At 39.0% G+C, this 15,699-nt stretch overlaps 1 protein-coding gene and 1 long non-coding RNA gene across 2 annotated transcripts; both read right to left on the minus strand.

The window, feature by feature from the left end:
- Window positions 1-728: 728 nt before the first annotated feature.
- LOC118746791 lies at window positions 729-4,431 on the minus strand. Its single transcript, XR_004993893.1, has 5 exons — window positions 3,921-4,431; window positions 3,792-3,865; window positions 1,820-2,032; window positions 1,599-1,755; window positions 729-1,531 (listed from the first exon to the last, which is right to left on the minus strand). It is a non-coding gene; the product is annotated as an uncharacterized LOC118746791 (long non-coding RNA).
- Window positions 4,432-13,309: 8,878 nt separating this feature from the next.
- LOC118746798 (probable ATP-dependent RNA helicase DDX55 homolog) lies at window positions 13,310-15,629 on the minus strand. Its single transcript, XM_036480711.1, has 4 exons — window positions 15,299-15,629; window positions 14,837-15,232; window positions 14,039-14,779; window positions 13,310-13,975 (listed from the first exon to the last, which is right to left on the minus strand). Exons 1-4 carry the CDS (start codon window positions 15,563-15,565, stop codon window positions 13,394-13,396), a joined length of 1,986 nt encoding a protein of 661 aa, XP_036336604.1. The 5' UTR covers window positions 15,566-15,629; the 3' UTR covers window positions 13,310-13,393.
- Window positions 15,630-15,699: the final 70 nt, after the last annotated feature.

A 15,699-nucleotide genomic window follows, 5' to 3' on the forward strand; every position in this document is an offset into this window, starting at 1 on the left:
ATCGAAAATTAACAAAACATTCAATTGCTCAATAATAATCGGCTGTTTTTCTCTTGTGAGGGTCTCATTCGTACATCATAAATTTTCTGACGATTGTGAGCGTTTGAGCTTTCGAATTTACGCCAGCATAGGGATAACCTCACAATAGTCAGAAACCTCACAATAGTGAGTGTGGTGATTTTTGTGAGGGCAACAGAATGAGGCTGATAGTTGCGATCCCGTACGAGTCCGGACTAGTCAGAATCAGTCAGATTTTACTGGAAATCGATCCCGTACTCGGTTCTCTGACTATTGAGAGGACAAAAAAGAGAGTAAAAAAGGTCCTCTGAATATTTAGCTGAAACTTTGCAGATGTTTCATAATTTTTGCGCAAAGTTTGAAATGTGGATTTATATGGTGTTTGTTATATAATAAGCTAGACTTTTATGGAAAAATAATAAACATTAAATAAACAAAAGAAAAATAGTCAAAATTTATCAAAATATTGCTGGCTTAATTAGCTGATCACAAGTGTATATATGCATATTTATGTATATTTTAATATGTACATACAGTGACTCAAATCCAAAATGGAAACCCCCAAACAATTTTTTGTTAATATTTACAACTTTTTTCATGTTAAATAATTATTGTAATTTTTAATAAAAATAAAGCTCATAGAACACCAAACCCAATTCCAAAGTTTGAAAAAAAAACTAGGAAAATTCGACAAAATTTTAAGAAAACTTCCAACTTGTTTATAAAAAAGATTTTTTAGAAATACTTACACATTATACTAAAGTATAACGAGAGCAAAACTGCATACCAGAAATATTTCTGAAAGAACTGATCAAAAAGTTAGAAATTTTCATGAAAATTTCGTCGAATTTTCCTAGCTTTTGTACACTTTAGCTTTTATGTTTTTGTTGTTCTATGATCTAACATGAAAACTTTGTAAATATTAAAAATTTTTTTTTTGGAAAATTCGACAGTTTTAATGAAAAGTTCTATCTTGTTTATAAAAAAGATTTTTTAGAAATACTTACACATTATACTAACGTATAATGGGCACAAAACTGCAAACCAGAAATATTTCTGAAAGAACTGATCAAAAAGTTAGAAGTTTTCATGAAAATTTTGTCGAATTTTCCTAGTTTTTGTACAAACTTTGGAATTTTAGCTTTCATGGTTTTTGTATATTGTACTATATTAAAAAAAAATACAGAAATTATTTAACATGAAAATCTTTGTAAATATTATAAAAGAAAAAATGTTTGGTGTTTTCCATTTTGGCTTTGAGCCACTGTACATAAATACATAGAATACAAATATTTATGTTATTATAAATATTAGTATATGTATAAGTATAGTTAAGTATAAGTATAAGTTATAAGTATAAGTATAGATCGAAATGTTATCATTGATCAATTCACAAACTAATGTTTTGTTTGGACAAGTACTTTTTCTGCTTAATGCGATTATGACTTAATTCCACTAATTTTCTTACTTCCTTTTCAAAAGTTATTCTTTCTTCCTTGGAGTTTAAAAATGTCTGCCGAAAAAGGAATACAAATTCAATGTAAAACTGTTTAATAAATTCGAAAAATTACAGAAATTACCAAAAAGAACAGGGCCAACTAGCTTTAGCTTGGACAGGGCCTTTTTGTTGCAACGTCCGTCCCAGTTGAACAAGCCGAGGACCTCGTCGCTAAAAATTCGTTAAATAACTGAATCAATGTCCCCGGTGGCTCCTTTCATTATGTACAAGTACGAAGACTGTAAGAAAAAAACTGTTGTTCTATAAACAGGTAATATAATATACAGCAAAAGCAATACTTACAACCGCGTCCTGGTAGGTTGTATCATGGAGCTTCTCCTCCATGTCAAAAACGGCGTCAATGGACATCATAGGCAGGATGTCGTTGAGCTCATTATGGAGATCCTCTCCAGTCTCTCCACTTATTTTGCATATTATCTGATGCACCTTTTTGGTGAGCACTTTCGTCTCCCTAACGGCTTTATGATGTGCCAACATGTCAGGTTTTTGGATCATCTAAATTGTATAAATAACATACATATGTACACAACTAAATATGTTTTTCTCAACACATGATTTGGTTATAGCTACATTGTTTGGTTATAGTTACCAAATCATGTGTTGAGAGCAATATATTTAGCTGACTTTTTTCGGACTATATATTGAAATAAATACAGGGTTTCGCTAAAACAAAACGAGTCTTTCTCTTTCTTAGGATTGTCCAATTTTTAATTGCTTTTGTTCTAAAATTTTTCTTTCTTTTCTGTAATATATTAGTGGGACTTTTTATAATTTTTTTCATACGTTGCATAAAGTTTTCAAATTTATAGGCGGAGAAAGAATCTAATGGTCCGAATTCTTTAGCACAATCAGGTAAATGAAGAAGGCCATGAATATTAAAACTTATCAAATGATCGCCATATATATTTCCAAACGAACTAACAAAATCTTGTAATAATCCTTTTACTACATTGGTTTCTGTTTTGTAGGACTTTTCACAAGAGAGAATGCGTATACTGGCATGCAATAAAATAAAATGATAAAATAAATCGTCATCAATGCTATTTTTTAATACGAATATTCCCGAATACAACAAAAATTGCCTATACTCTGTGGACTTCCAATTCCCGATATCATCTAAATTTCTACGCACCCTTCCGAACTCAGATGGTACCCAATGAGAAACGAAATTAAATTTTTCATTCATTTGGGTAATATTTCCTTTTTTGAGTAACAAATGTAACAGTTTTTTAGCCACACCTAAGTCGACAAGGTGCATAGGATCCAAGGGGAATTGAGAAGCCATTCCAAAATTTGTTGCTTCAAGTATATTTTGTTGTTGTAAAAATTTAAAATTACGGTGAGATTTATCTACTCTATTTTTAAAAGACATGTCTGTTCTTAGGTCACTTGTGTGTCTAGAAAAACACACTCTTATTTACATAGCTGCCGATTTGACTGCATTTAGGGCAGCCATTTTTCCCATTGTGACCTTGAACACTAGTTATAAAAGCACGCGCCGGCGAATCGCATGTAAAAATACGGATACTAAATTTTTCTAATGTGGTGTTAAACATACCAACTTTCAAGCCATTTTCTCTCAAATAAGCTACTTCTTCACAAAATTCTTTCATAAAATGATTTACGTTATCTGGCTTTTGTTTTCCTGAGAAGCAGGCAATAGTGAAAGGATTTTCGTTTGGAAGTCCAACAATTGAACACAAAATTGGCCACAAAACTTTGTTGGAACTCTTAAACAATTTTAAACCATCTATTCCGAAGTCTATTAAAACTTCAGTTTTTTCATTTAAAAACGTAAACGAATCGGACGCAAAGTTCTTTTGTATGCCAATATACATAAACTCTCCTCCAGCAATTGACTGAATATGTGCTTTATTTTTATTAGTTTGGAGAAGAGTTTTCGCACACAAGGGAAGATCATTAACACCAATTTTTTTAAGTACACAAAGCAATTTGGTCAGTGCCGCCTGTAAAATATTATTTTCAATTGCCCACAATTTTATTTCCTTACACTTTTCTTCTGTTGGTATAATTTCTATTTCATTTTCCGACCGGCAATCGGAGTCAGAAAATGAAATATCCGCGCTAGTATTTTGCGCATTCGCAGTGGCACTGCACTAGCCCCAATCCGAATCGGCAAATTGGGGCAGCCTTTTATATTTTTCTGCACTTCTCTCACAACTTTTCTTTTCAGCACACAAATTATTATAAAAAGTACGCCTCTTCATTTTTATTTGTAAAATACAGTACTTACTTGCAAATATTAAGCTTCGCAAAACGATTTTCCACCACCGAACGAAAATGCTGCACACAAAAACTGGACTGGACCTGCACAATAAATATACATAGTTTTATAACAATTTTTATCGCTATTTTTACTTACTTGTAAGTTTGGAACAAAGGCACACAAAGCTGATTTTCCACGCTGAATGCAAAATGCAATTTTAATAAAAATGGCCGAAAGCCGAGCCGCAGAATTCACAAATTTTTAATTGCAACTGCACAATAAAAGATACATTAAATATACACGGTTTTAAAACAACTTTTATCGCAATTTTTACTTACTTCTATTTGGAACGAAAGCACACAAAGCTGATTTTCCACGCTGAATGCAAAATGCAATTTTAATAAAAATGGCCGAAAGCCGAGCCGCAGAATTCACAAATTTTTAATTGCAACTGCACAATAAAAGATGCATTAAATATACACGGTTTTAAAACAACTTTTATCGCAATTTTTACTTACTTCTATTTGAAACGAAGGCACACAAAGCTTTTATATATACTTTAAATATATTTTCCACCGCTGAAATAAATGTACATAGGTATATTAAAATGACTGAACGCCAAGCCGCACAATTCACAAATTACTGACAGTTGTCTCTCTCGCACCGCTCCCTTAGCAGTGGCACCGTGTTGCTTCTTTGTGAAATAAAAGTATAATCTTCTGTGAAATATGTTTATTTGTATATGCATATGAAGTATATTTAACTGATGAAAACCTAAGCATTGGTGGTTTACATCAATCTCATAGTAGTCTTATTTTAATTTTGAGTCATTTTGCAGTTTTTATACGGCTAAGGGCCGGTTGCTCAATGTCTGGTTAACATTAATCTGCGGTTAAACATGGTTATCGACGTCTTCGATTCCATGTATATAACAGGGAGTCGGTAACGTCGATAACTATGTATAACCGGAGATTAGTGTTAACCAGACATTGAGTAACCGGCCCTAAACAGCATATAAATTACGTAATTCACGTAGATATATCAATATTACGTTTAAAATGCCAGATTTCCTGCAAATACATTAGAATTTACAAAAGGAATTTCACTACTAATTGCCTACTTTGCGTACTTGTCTACTACCATTTTCGAAACAAGGGATTGCAAGGGATAATTATCTAACCTTGTATTATTGAATCCTGGATTGGCTGTATCCCCTTGATTGCGGAATAAAAACACATTGGTTGTGTTTATTGGGCCTGAGCACATTAGCCTGCTCAGTCGGACTGAGCAGTCCTCCACTCAAACGCACGCTGGGCTGGGCAGTCGGCCGAAAACAAGTTTCAGTTTTATATACATGAACCATGATTCAATAATACAAGGTTGTGTAATTTGTGACAGCTAAAATTTGACACTCCTTTATCTAGATTTGTATTTTGGAAGTAGGAGAAAGGGGAAGAATGTGATGGCCTTTTGCGAAAACGGTAGTAGAAAGGTACTACAAAAAGTACGCAAACTATACAATTAAAAGTAAAGGTGTATTATTAATTCTATGCGAATTTGCAATATATTTGGTGTTATAATGGAAATACTAAACAATACGTAAATATGTGCATTTTTGATTTAAGTTATTCATCATTTCCTGGAACCGACCGTTCATCTATGCAAAAACGAAAACTGCAGATCAATAGAACTTTTTATGCTCATTTCAACCATGCCAAAATCATTTGGTGCAAGTAAAAAAATCTAGACGTTCTGGAAGGTTACAGTTCAGTTTTTAAATTTTTTAAATATTTGTATCTTACGAACTGTAGGTATAACCGATAAAAAAACTAATGACGCCACCATAAAGATAATTAATTTGTCTTTCAGCTGGTGTACATAATTTAAAGCTTCTTGTATTTTTAAACCAAAACCACTAAAAAACGAACAAATGTTATTTTTTCATGAAATAACCTTTTTTGAAAAAACTGCATAATTAATGGTAAAGAAATTAATATTATTTAGAAACTACAAGTTATTACCTTTAATTTGATATTACATATTTTGTCACTATCTACTTTTGGATTTCAACAATTTAGTGATAATAAAAAATACAAATAAATAAAGCAAATAAACCTCTTATATTTTCTTTATTTATTATCTGCGCCGAATAAATTTGGTATCGTTCAAATCGGCGTAAAAAGTTCTATCAATCGGTATTTTTGGTTATTTTATAGCTAAACGGTCGCTATGCTACACTTGTTCTAGAAAATTACGCAAACGAAGGTGATGCTCACGAATATTTAGTATGAAGAATTTTTGGTTTTACTACTAATATCATTAGAAACTGTAGATTAAGCAACATTCTGCACAAGTAAAGGAGCCGATTTTATGTGTGGAAGCGAGAAGACTGTTTTATTACAAAACCTTACTATTATTGAATCATGTACATGAACCATGAACCAAAAATACAAGATCACGCTTTCTTCTTAGTAGCCCGTTATAATCGCATTTAGAAAAACAGTTGGGCGACTTTGACATTAGCCGTTTGTTTACATTTGTTCGTTGTTTACAATTTGGTGGTAGCTTTTTACTGCAATTTTCTTAATTTTCGCTTGTGACAACGTGTGCACACATACGGTAAAGAATAATTTAACACAACGACATGATTTATAGAAGAATTTGCATAATAAAAATGATTATTCATGCATCCAACAATTACGCGTTTTTTTTGTTCTCTTCGTTGTTTACTTCTTACAACAAAGATGGTGTCGAGATTTCAACAGCTAGAAAATAACTTTTTTCTTTCTTTCGGGAAGGCGTGATCTTGTGATCTTGCATGTGGCACATGCAAACAAAACGAAATTTTCGCGGACTGAAATGAGCGAGGTAAACTCGAACTCTCCCTCTTATCCACACAAAATCTGTTTTAGGCGGTCTGAGCATTCCAGTGTGCGGAGGCCCATTGAGACCGAAAAAGGTGCAGAGCAGGTCAAGTTAGAGCAGAATCGAGCAGCTGTAAAAAAAAAAACAATAGAGTAATTCAGATCAGAAATCTCATGAAACACTTTTCAGGCAGAAATTCGCAAAACAGTTGCTTGCTCTAAGTTACTCCATCAAAAGAGCTGGTGCAAAAAAACGTTTTCTAAGGGCCGGTTGTTCAATGTCTGATTAACACAAATCGGAGGTAGAAGCTCCGGTTAAGTACACCGACTGCTTTATCGATCACATGTTATATGCATGATGTCGAAATCGTCGATAGTGTAGTGGTAGTGATAACCAGACATTGAACAACCGGCCCTAAGTTGCTCTTAGCGCAGGCTCATGAAACAAAAAGTAGAGTAAGGGCGGTTACTCAATGTCTGCTTAACACTAATCTCCGTTTAATCATCATTATCGACGTGTTCGGCTCCATGTATATAACATGGAGTCGATAACGATGTTTAACCGGAGATTAGTGTTAACCAGACATTGAGTACCCGGCCCTAAGTTAGAGCCAGAAAAATCCTCATGAAACACTAGAGCAGCTTATTAAAATTCTTGCAACTTGCGAGTTAGGGAACGCAACTTAATTCAGATAAGAGTCCAATTTAAATTGAGTAAGTACTTATTTGAATTAGTATGGTGACAGCATTATCGACGACAAGGTCCCACGACAGCCGGTTCTACGTACCGGAATGACTCGGGTTTCACCCGACCAAGGGCTGTTGTTTCGGCGATCTAACCCCGTTTAGGTCGGCGAAGTATCTCAGAAGTTGTCCGTCCATAGGGCAACATTCACTACGCATTCTCCTACTCAGGGCTGGCATCGAGTCAAACCCTGGGCCAGAAATATACACCTGTTGTGTATGCCGAAGACGATTACACCACAACTCCACCTCAGTCAAGTGTAATGCCTGCGAGGGGTGGAGTCACCTCAGGGTCTGCTCGGGACTACGGACACACAGACAGTGGAACCCGTCGTACGTGGCCCCCTGTTGCTCAAACAGAGCTGCCTCCACGGCAAACCATAGTCCGCCCGTGCAGCCCCACACACTCACACAGCAACCACACACAGTCGCCACAACACAACAACATAATAACACCACAGACCGTACCACAGCCACCACAGACCACATAACACACACAACCGCACCACCACCCACACGCCGCCGCCAACAACTCCTGGTTCCCCCTACAATCTGCACGGTATGTCAGACCAGAATATTCCGTAATGTGACATCAGTCAAGTGCAACACCTGCCTTGGCTGGTGCCACTTTAGGGCATGTTCAGGTCTGCGTACTACGCGAGATTGGACGGGGAACTTCGAGGGCCCGTGCTGCGCAGACGTCAATTGCGACGCCCCCCACCACCACCATAGGGCGGCAATCACCTCAGCAGCACACACAGCCAACGGCGGCAAGAACATACACCTCACTCACACCCCACATCACGACACGTCTCCCGAACCACATGAAGCTCCTCCAATTCAACTGTAACGGGCTACAGAGCAAGATTGAGGAGATAACCGTCTTCATGTGTCGGCATGGTATATTAATAGCTGCGGTCCAAGAGACGAAGTTGCACAGCAATTCAACTTTGTTGAATTGCGCCGGGTACAACGTGCACTGTCGAGATCGCGAGCGAGATAATGATGGTGGCTTAGCGTTCATCACGCACCACACCGTGCAGTATCGTCTTATCTAAACAGACATCGACCGCAGGGATACCACCCTAGAATGTCAGGGCATCGCTATCCGGTCAGGCGAAGTCGAGCTCGAAATATTTAACATATACATACCCCCTGTCACCTGCTGCCCGGCAGGATATCACCCTGATATAGGTGCGCTCCTCAGAGGTGAAAACCGTATGGTAGTAGGTGACTTTAATGCGCACCACGATCTTTGGCACTCAAGCCTGTCAAACGATCGTAGGGGAACAGACTTGGCTGAGCAGATAGACGATTCGACATTCTGCACAATGAACGACGACGCACCCACCAGGATTATGGGTAACTGCAGTAGCTCGCCAGACATCACAATCGTCAGCGCTGGTCTGATAAACAGCATAACGTGGCGACCTATGCTGACTCTAGCATCAGACCATCTACCCATAGTCATCTCGATTGATAAACCAACCGACTTTGCCTCCGCCAAACACCGGACCTATATCAACTTTTCCAAAGCTGATTGGAAAGGTTACGCGGAGTTTACCGAAAACACCTTCGCAGCGCTCCCCACACCAACCGACGTCCATCTCGGTGAACGTAAGTTCCGCAGGGCTATCACTGCTGCTGCAGCTCGCTTCATACCGGCAGGACGTATATCGGACCCACGTCCAAACTTCCCTGCCGAAGCGGCTGTTCTAACTGATGAGCGTGATAGCCTTCGTCAGGCCGATCCCGGAGATCCCCGTATCAGGGATCTCAACGCGGAGATTCGGCAACTTGTAAACGTACATAAGCGGAAGAAGTGGGAGGAGCACCTGAAGACTTGTAATTTCACCTCTGGTGTGAGCAAGCTTTGGTCAACCGTGAGGTCATTGCCTAATCCGACGAAGCACGACGACAGAGTCGAAATTTCCTTCGGCGACCATGCTTCGTCGGACCCGGAGCGATGCGCGAGCTATTTTAGCCGGCAGTTCATACTGCATCCTCCGGTAGACAAAGCCAAGCGTCGAGTGACCAGAAGGCTGCACAAACTGCCAACAACTTGTGCCCCCTTGCTTTCACTTGCGGTGAAGTTCAGGTGGCCATCGGGAAGGCGAAAGCCTCCAAAGCCATGGGTCCCGACGGAATATGCATGCTGATGCTGAAAAATTTGGGTCCTGCGGGGGTAGCGTACCTAACGGAGGTCCTCAACCTGTCAATGGCCACTCTCATCATCCCAGACATCTGGAAGGTGGGGAGAGTGGTCCCACTGCTCAAACCGGGGAAACCCGCCAACAAAGGAGATTCGTATCGTCCGATTACACTCCTTTCCCTTCACAAACCACCTGACCCCAGCGAAGCATCAGCATGGTTTCCGTAAAGTGCACAGTACAACAACAGCACTTAACGCCATAAAAACTCAGATAACTCGTGGCCTTAACCGCAACCGTCCCTGTGAGAGAACGATTCTAGTAGCGTTGGACTTGTCAAAGGCGTTTGACACCGTCTGCCATTCCACGCTGCTAGAAGATATAGAGCCCTCCTCTCTCCCACAGAGGCTCAAACGGTGGTCGGCAAATTATCTGAGTGGTCGACATTCGTCGGTAATATTTAGAGACAAAACGAGTAAGCAGCGAAAAATAAAACAGGGGGTTCCTCAGGGTGGTGTCCTTTCCCCGCTACTGTTTAACTTTTATATTTCAAAGCTCCCTCAACCACCAGAGGGAGTCTCGATTGTCTCCTATGCCGACGACTGCTCGATCATGGCGACTGGGAATGGAATTGATGACCTGTGTTTGAAAGTAAACGGCTATCTCTCTGAACTTTCTCGCTTCTTCACTGCAAAGTGTCTAGCCCTCTCCCCTACGAAATCCTCCGCGACCCTGTTCACAACCTGGACGAAGGAGGTCAGGCTACCGCTGGGGATTCACGTCGATGACACACCAATTCCGACGGTGAATAACCCCAAAATACTCGGAGTAACATTCGACAGCCTGCTCTCCTTCTCTGCGCACTCAACCGCTATTGTCAATAAAGTACAGAGCCGCAACAAGGTCCTCAAGTCGCTAGCCGGCAGTACTTGGGGCAAAGACAAAGAAACGTTGCTGGCAACATACAAGGCAATAGGCCGGCCGGTTTTGAACTACGCAGCGCCAGTGTGGTCGCCAGGGACTAGTAGGACGCAGTGGACGAAGCTACAGACGGTACAAAATACGGCACTTAGGACAGCGACGGGATGCCTCCTGATGTCGCCTGAACACCACTTGCACGGCGAGGCGCAAATGCTCCCAGTTAAGGAGCATAATATAATGCTCTGCAAGCAGTTCCTGATCGGGAGCCACAGAAGTGGCCACCCAAGCAGACAGCTGCTTGCAGAGGAGCCCTCGCCTAGGCACGTCAGGAGGCATCTATATGAACTGACGGACGAAGTCCAGAGGTTCATTAAGCAACCTCTGGACCCGACAGCGTACAGACAGGCCCTGAACGGCATTCACAGGGACTCAGTCTCGAGTTATGTAGACTCTAGACCTGTGAATGCCGTTCTAGGCATACCACCCCCGGACATAGACGAGACAGAGCTTCATCTGCCTCGGGAGACACGCACTACACTCGCACAACTTCGCTCCGGCTACTGCAGCAGGTTAAACTCCTACTTGAGTAGGTTGAATGAGGATGTGCCGAACGAATGTCCGGCATGCGGAGAGACCCCACATGACTCGAACCATCTCTTCGCATGCCCGGAAAACCCGACAACCCTAACGGCCTTGTCCCTGTGGACAGATCCCACAGAAGCTGCACGCTTCCTAGGGTTGCCGTTAGTGGAACTTGACGACAACGACTGAGATACCAACCGATCTGGGCGGGGTTGTTGTAGCCGCTACAACAACAACAACAACAACAAGGTCCTTGCTAGTTTTGCGAATTCTTTGTGTTCTACGCTCCCGCCGTTCACACCAGGTGATTATTGCACATCAAACAGGTAGCAGCATTAGAGCAAAAACAACATTTGCGTGAATTTTGTTGTTGCTTCTGGTATCGAAAGTGTCAAAAACTGTTGATTTTTGCTTCTAAATTAGGTTTCTTCGTCGAAAATCCAGCAAGAATTATCCAACACTCAAAATATGAGAAAATAAGAAAAAATTCTCTCAAATTTTCTCATGTTGAGAACGCAAATTTGCAGGAATTTGCAAGATTCCCTGCCAGCTGGTGTCCAAGGTTGCATTTCAAACATAATAAATTTTTACAGAATTTTGAAAATTCTTTCATATGGACAAAAACAGGATATACATGTATATTTCTTGTTCTGATTTTTTTTTAAGATACATTTCAATTTCTTTATCGTACTAGCTATCGGGTTTCTTAAATTGACTCTGGTTGCAATTGCATTCCGATTGCGAATACAATTTATTTCAGCCGAGTTAAGTCAAACTCATTGGAATTAACTAAATTAATTATTTCAACAAGTATTTACTTCCTTTTTCATAAAAAAATCGATCGTATATATACATTTTTAAATTTAACGAACTTATTTATTCAAATTATCGTAGACAAAAATGCAACCATGTACCACAATCATATGTTTTTCGTGATTGCAAATTCTTGCTGGCTAAAATTTTTCCAGCAAGAATTTGCAACTTCTCTCAGGAGAACTGTCACTTTGCGCTCTCAGGTGCTATTCAATCGCTTGTTTTGTATGGAAAGATTTGACATGCGTACAGATTTTAACAATTTAGAATTTTTGTGAGAATAAATAAAAAATATTGGAAGTTTTCGAGACCAAATAATTTGAAGAAAATCAAATCAGCTGCTCTACTGATACTACCTGTTCAATGTGCCTTGCTTTCAACTAAAAGTTGCCTGGAAAATCGCCTAATGTAAACACAGCAAGCAAAGCGGTCGATTCATTCATCCGCGTAGCCGAGTGGCGAGAGCTGCGTACCACAAGCCTGCTAGTTCCAGGTTCGATCCTCAGTTGGGGCGATTGCCAAAACAATTTCTTTTTTAATTTTGTTTTATATATTTAATTTTACATTATTTTATTTCCGTTTGGTTTATTTTATTTAAAATTTTTAAGTTTATCATTAGTTGATTTAAATTTGTAGATTAATTTTACTAAAAAAATCAAAACGAACTAGCTAAAACCAACATAAAAAATATAGAATTTATAATTGAATGAATAAAATTAAATGAATATTCTACTGCCCGGGACTTGAACCTGCGACCTCGCGGCTGTTTGAAATCCACATAACTGCTATCTGTCAAGGCACATTTTTGATCAGACCAATCGCGCCGTTAATCCGAATCAACTTTGTCGTCTTGCTATGCTTTTAGTATGCAAAATTGCATCAACTTTAACGTGAGTACTACTAACTGCATGTCCCGGTATTTTGTTCTAAAATTTGTAATCTTTAGTGGATATATCGCATTTGACAATTAAACATCTTAATTTGAACTAAAATCAAAATTAGTATGTTTCCATTTATAAGGCGATATAAGTTGCGATCCCGTACGAGTCCGGACTAGTCAGAATCAGTCAGATTTTACTGGAAATCGATCCCGTACTCGGTTCTCCGACTATTGAGAGGACAAAAAAGAGAGTAAATACGGTTCTCTCTGTCAGAAGTTACCAGTTTCAGTCCGAGAATTTTTTGCTGGTAAATTCTGGTAAATGTGTCAAACGATCAGCTGTAGTGTGTTTGGCAACCAAATTGTAAACAAAAGAAAAGTGCACTCTGCTAATTCATGTTGAAAAGTATTTAATTACTTGTTTAAGTGGATTCTAATGAATTTGAAAGTATTTTTGGTTATTTACATGTGTGAGCTGAGTGTGTTTACATTCAAAATAAGCAAAAATTTACAACCAAAATTTAGAGGTTATGTTGAAGTTGACAGAAGTTACCATTTTTTACTAGAAAGCGATCCCGTACTTTTCAATGTTACTCTCTTGCTCTGAGCGAATTTTTAGTTTTTGAGTTTTACTAGTCCGAGTCCGAGGAATACGGGATTGCACCTATAATTAGCTTAATCCTCAATACCCATTTCTTTATCAAAATCTTCCTCTGTAATTTTATTTCTTTTTAACTTCTTGAATAATCTTATGTCGTTAGCCAGCTCCTCCAGATCTTGTTTTGTGTATTGTGGCTTCCTTTTCTTTCCTCTAGCACTTGTCGCATCGTTTTGCGCCCCACTATCGTTTTTCCGCTGTTTTTTCGCCTTTCTTAAATCTTTTTTTGTTTTAGTATCCATTTTAGCTTTTTTTGTTTGTTCCCATGATTCTGTACGCTTGTTGAATTTCTTCTTTCGCGGCCAAACACCACATTCTTCATAGACTTTGAGCTTTTCTTGGCGTTGTTGCTCCTTTTGTGGATTCTTATAGCTTAATTTAGTTATATCTATCTCAAATGTTGGTCCAATGAAATTTATTGCTTCACAGTTCTTTAGTTCAGGCATGCGTGGCATTTGTAGCAGACCATAGGCTGTAGCCACTTTCCCGAGGTCCAAATCTTTTAAACGTAAAATTGCATTGCATTCATGCTTTGTATATGCCTGTATGTGCGACACGAGTGCGCGAGTTCCTTTATCAAAAATATCTTTATCCTTCAGCTAAAAAAGAAATAAGAACTTATAAGAAAAGATCTAAGCATTCGTGGAAATTAGTAAACTTACCTGAAGATTATGCAGTGTTTGCAGTATTTTTTTTAAATCATCACGATTGTGATCAGAACCCAGTAGTTCACTTAGATCGACTTTTTGGTTTATCTTTAGAAAAGTAATATAGGCATCTTCGCTTGGCAGAAGATATATCAAAGCATTTCCCTCATTACCTTGACGTGCTGTACGCCCCACACGATGTACAAAACTACTTGCGCTTGCTGGTGGATCCCACTGCACTACCCAGTCAATTTCAGGTACATCCAGACCGCGTGCCAGAACATCAGTACAAAGTAACACTGCGTCTGTTACTTGCCTGAACCGTTCTACAATATTTTTACGCTTGTTCTTCATTTTACCATGAATGCCTAATATGCAGCGTTCGGGCAAAAACTGTGGTATTACTGTCGTCCAGTATTCCACACATGCACAGGTGGGAAAGAATACCATTACCTTTCCGTGGGCAGACAGTGGTGAACGTAGAAAATTTAATACAGCTAAAAATTTTTCCTCAGGTTCTACTATTTTATAAAAATTTTGTAATTTTGCCGGAGTACTAATACTAGACTTTTCTTTAACTGACACTCTCACAGGGTTTCGAAGGCCTGCACGAATAAGAGCCGTTACTTCAGTTGTTTGCGTAGCGGAAAACAAGCCAGTGCGACGTTGTCTAGGTAAATAACCAAGAATATTGTTTATTGTTGCCTTGAACCCCAAATCAAGTAGTCGATCAGCTTCATCCAACACAAGAAATTCCTATTGGAAAACACAATTATCATATTTTGCTCATACATATGCAATTTTAAGGCTTACCAAACTCTTCACTCTGCTAGCAAGGTTGAGATCGCCTTTTCTTTCGAATATGTCGTCTAAACGACCAGGAGTACAAACCAATATGTTAGGGCTTTCTTTTTTTAATGCGCTAATATCTTCTTCTAAATTGCTGCCACCCACTAACAATTTTTGACGCAAGTATTGTAAATCCTCCTGCTCCAAAAATTTAGCTAGAACTTCAGATATCTGATATGCTAATTCACGTGTGGGCGAGATAATTAGACCGCCTATTTCTTTGGGATTCCATGGCATATCAGTGTGTCGTCGTTGCAACATCTCTAGCATGGGCACCAAAAAGGCCAATGTTTTCCCAGAGCCAGTTACCGCTTCAACACTAACATCTTTTCGCTCTAGCAGCAGGGGTATCGTGGCGCTCTATAAATGACACATGCAAATAATCTAACATTTTTTAATTACTATTTTAGAAAAACAATTGCTTACTTGGACAGGTGTTGTCTTCTCGAATCCAAAACTAGCTAAGGCTTCTAGGACAGGTGAGGACAGCGAGACCTTTTCTAATTCGGTCCATTTTCTACGAGCCATTTTTAAAGCACCACAATTTTCGTCAAATACTAATTTATTCGAGATAAACACGACAAATTGATATTTTAGCAATTTTGCAGTATTTGTTTTGGTTCGCTTTTCTTGGCCACGTGCTTGAGGGTTGCCAAGTAGCCATCGTCGTTCAAATTTAGCCCTTCGACTCATGATTCAATAACTACAGGTTGTAGCAATCGTACAAAAACAACGGGTTGGCTCATGAAGCACTAAAGCTGAAATTAGTCAAGAACGTAAACCTACCGGTACGTAAACCCGAGTCAGCTGACACGATCTGTCTTACC

Source organism: Rhagoletis pomonella, unplaced genomic scaffold, assembly GCF_013731165.1.
Source record: "Rhagoletis pomonella isolate Grant_MI unplaced genomic scaffold, Rhpom_1.0 Rhpom_scaffold_00001, whole genome shotgun sequence".
NCBI lineage: Eukaryota > Metazoa > Arthropoda > Insecta > Diptera > Tephritidae > Rhagoletis > Rhagoletis pomonella.

What these genes read in the sequence shown, in the direction of transcription:
- LOC118746798 (XM_036480711.1), bottom strand. Translation starts at nt 15,565, where the DNA reads ATGAGTCGAAGGGCTAAATTTGAACGACGATGGCTACTTGGCAACCCT. An exon ending in CTAGCAGAGTGAAGAGTTTG is followed by an intron (nt 14,780 to 14,836) that starts GTAAGCCTTAAA and finishes GTTTTCCAATAG; the next exon opens with GAATTTCTTGTGTTGGATGA. An exon ending in AAACACTGCATAATCTTCAG is followed by an intron (nt 13,976 to 14,038) that starts GTAAGTTTACTA and finishes TTTCTTTTTTAG; the next exon opens with CTGAAGGATAAAGATATTTT.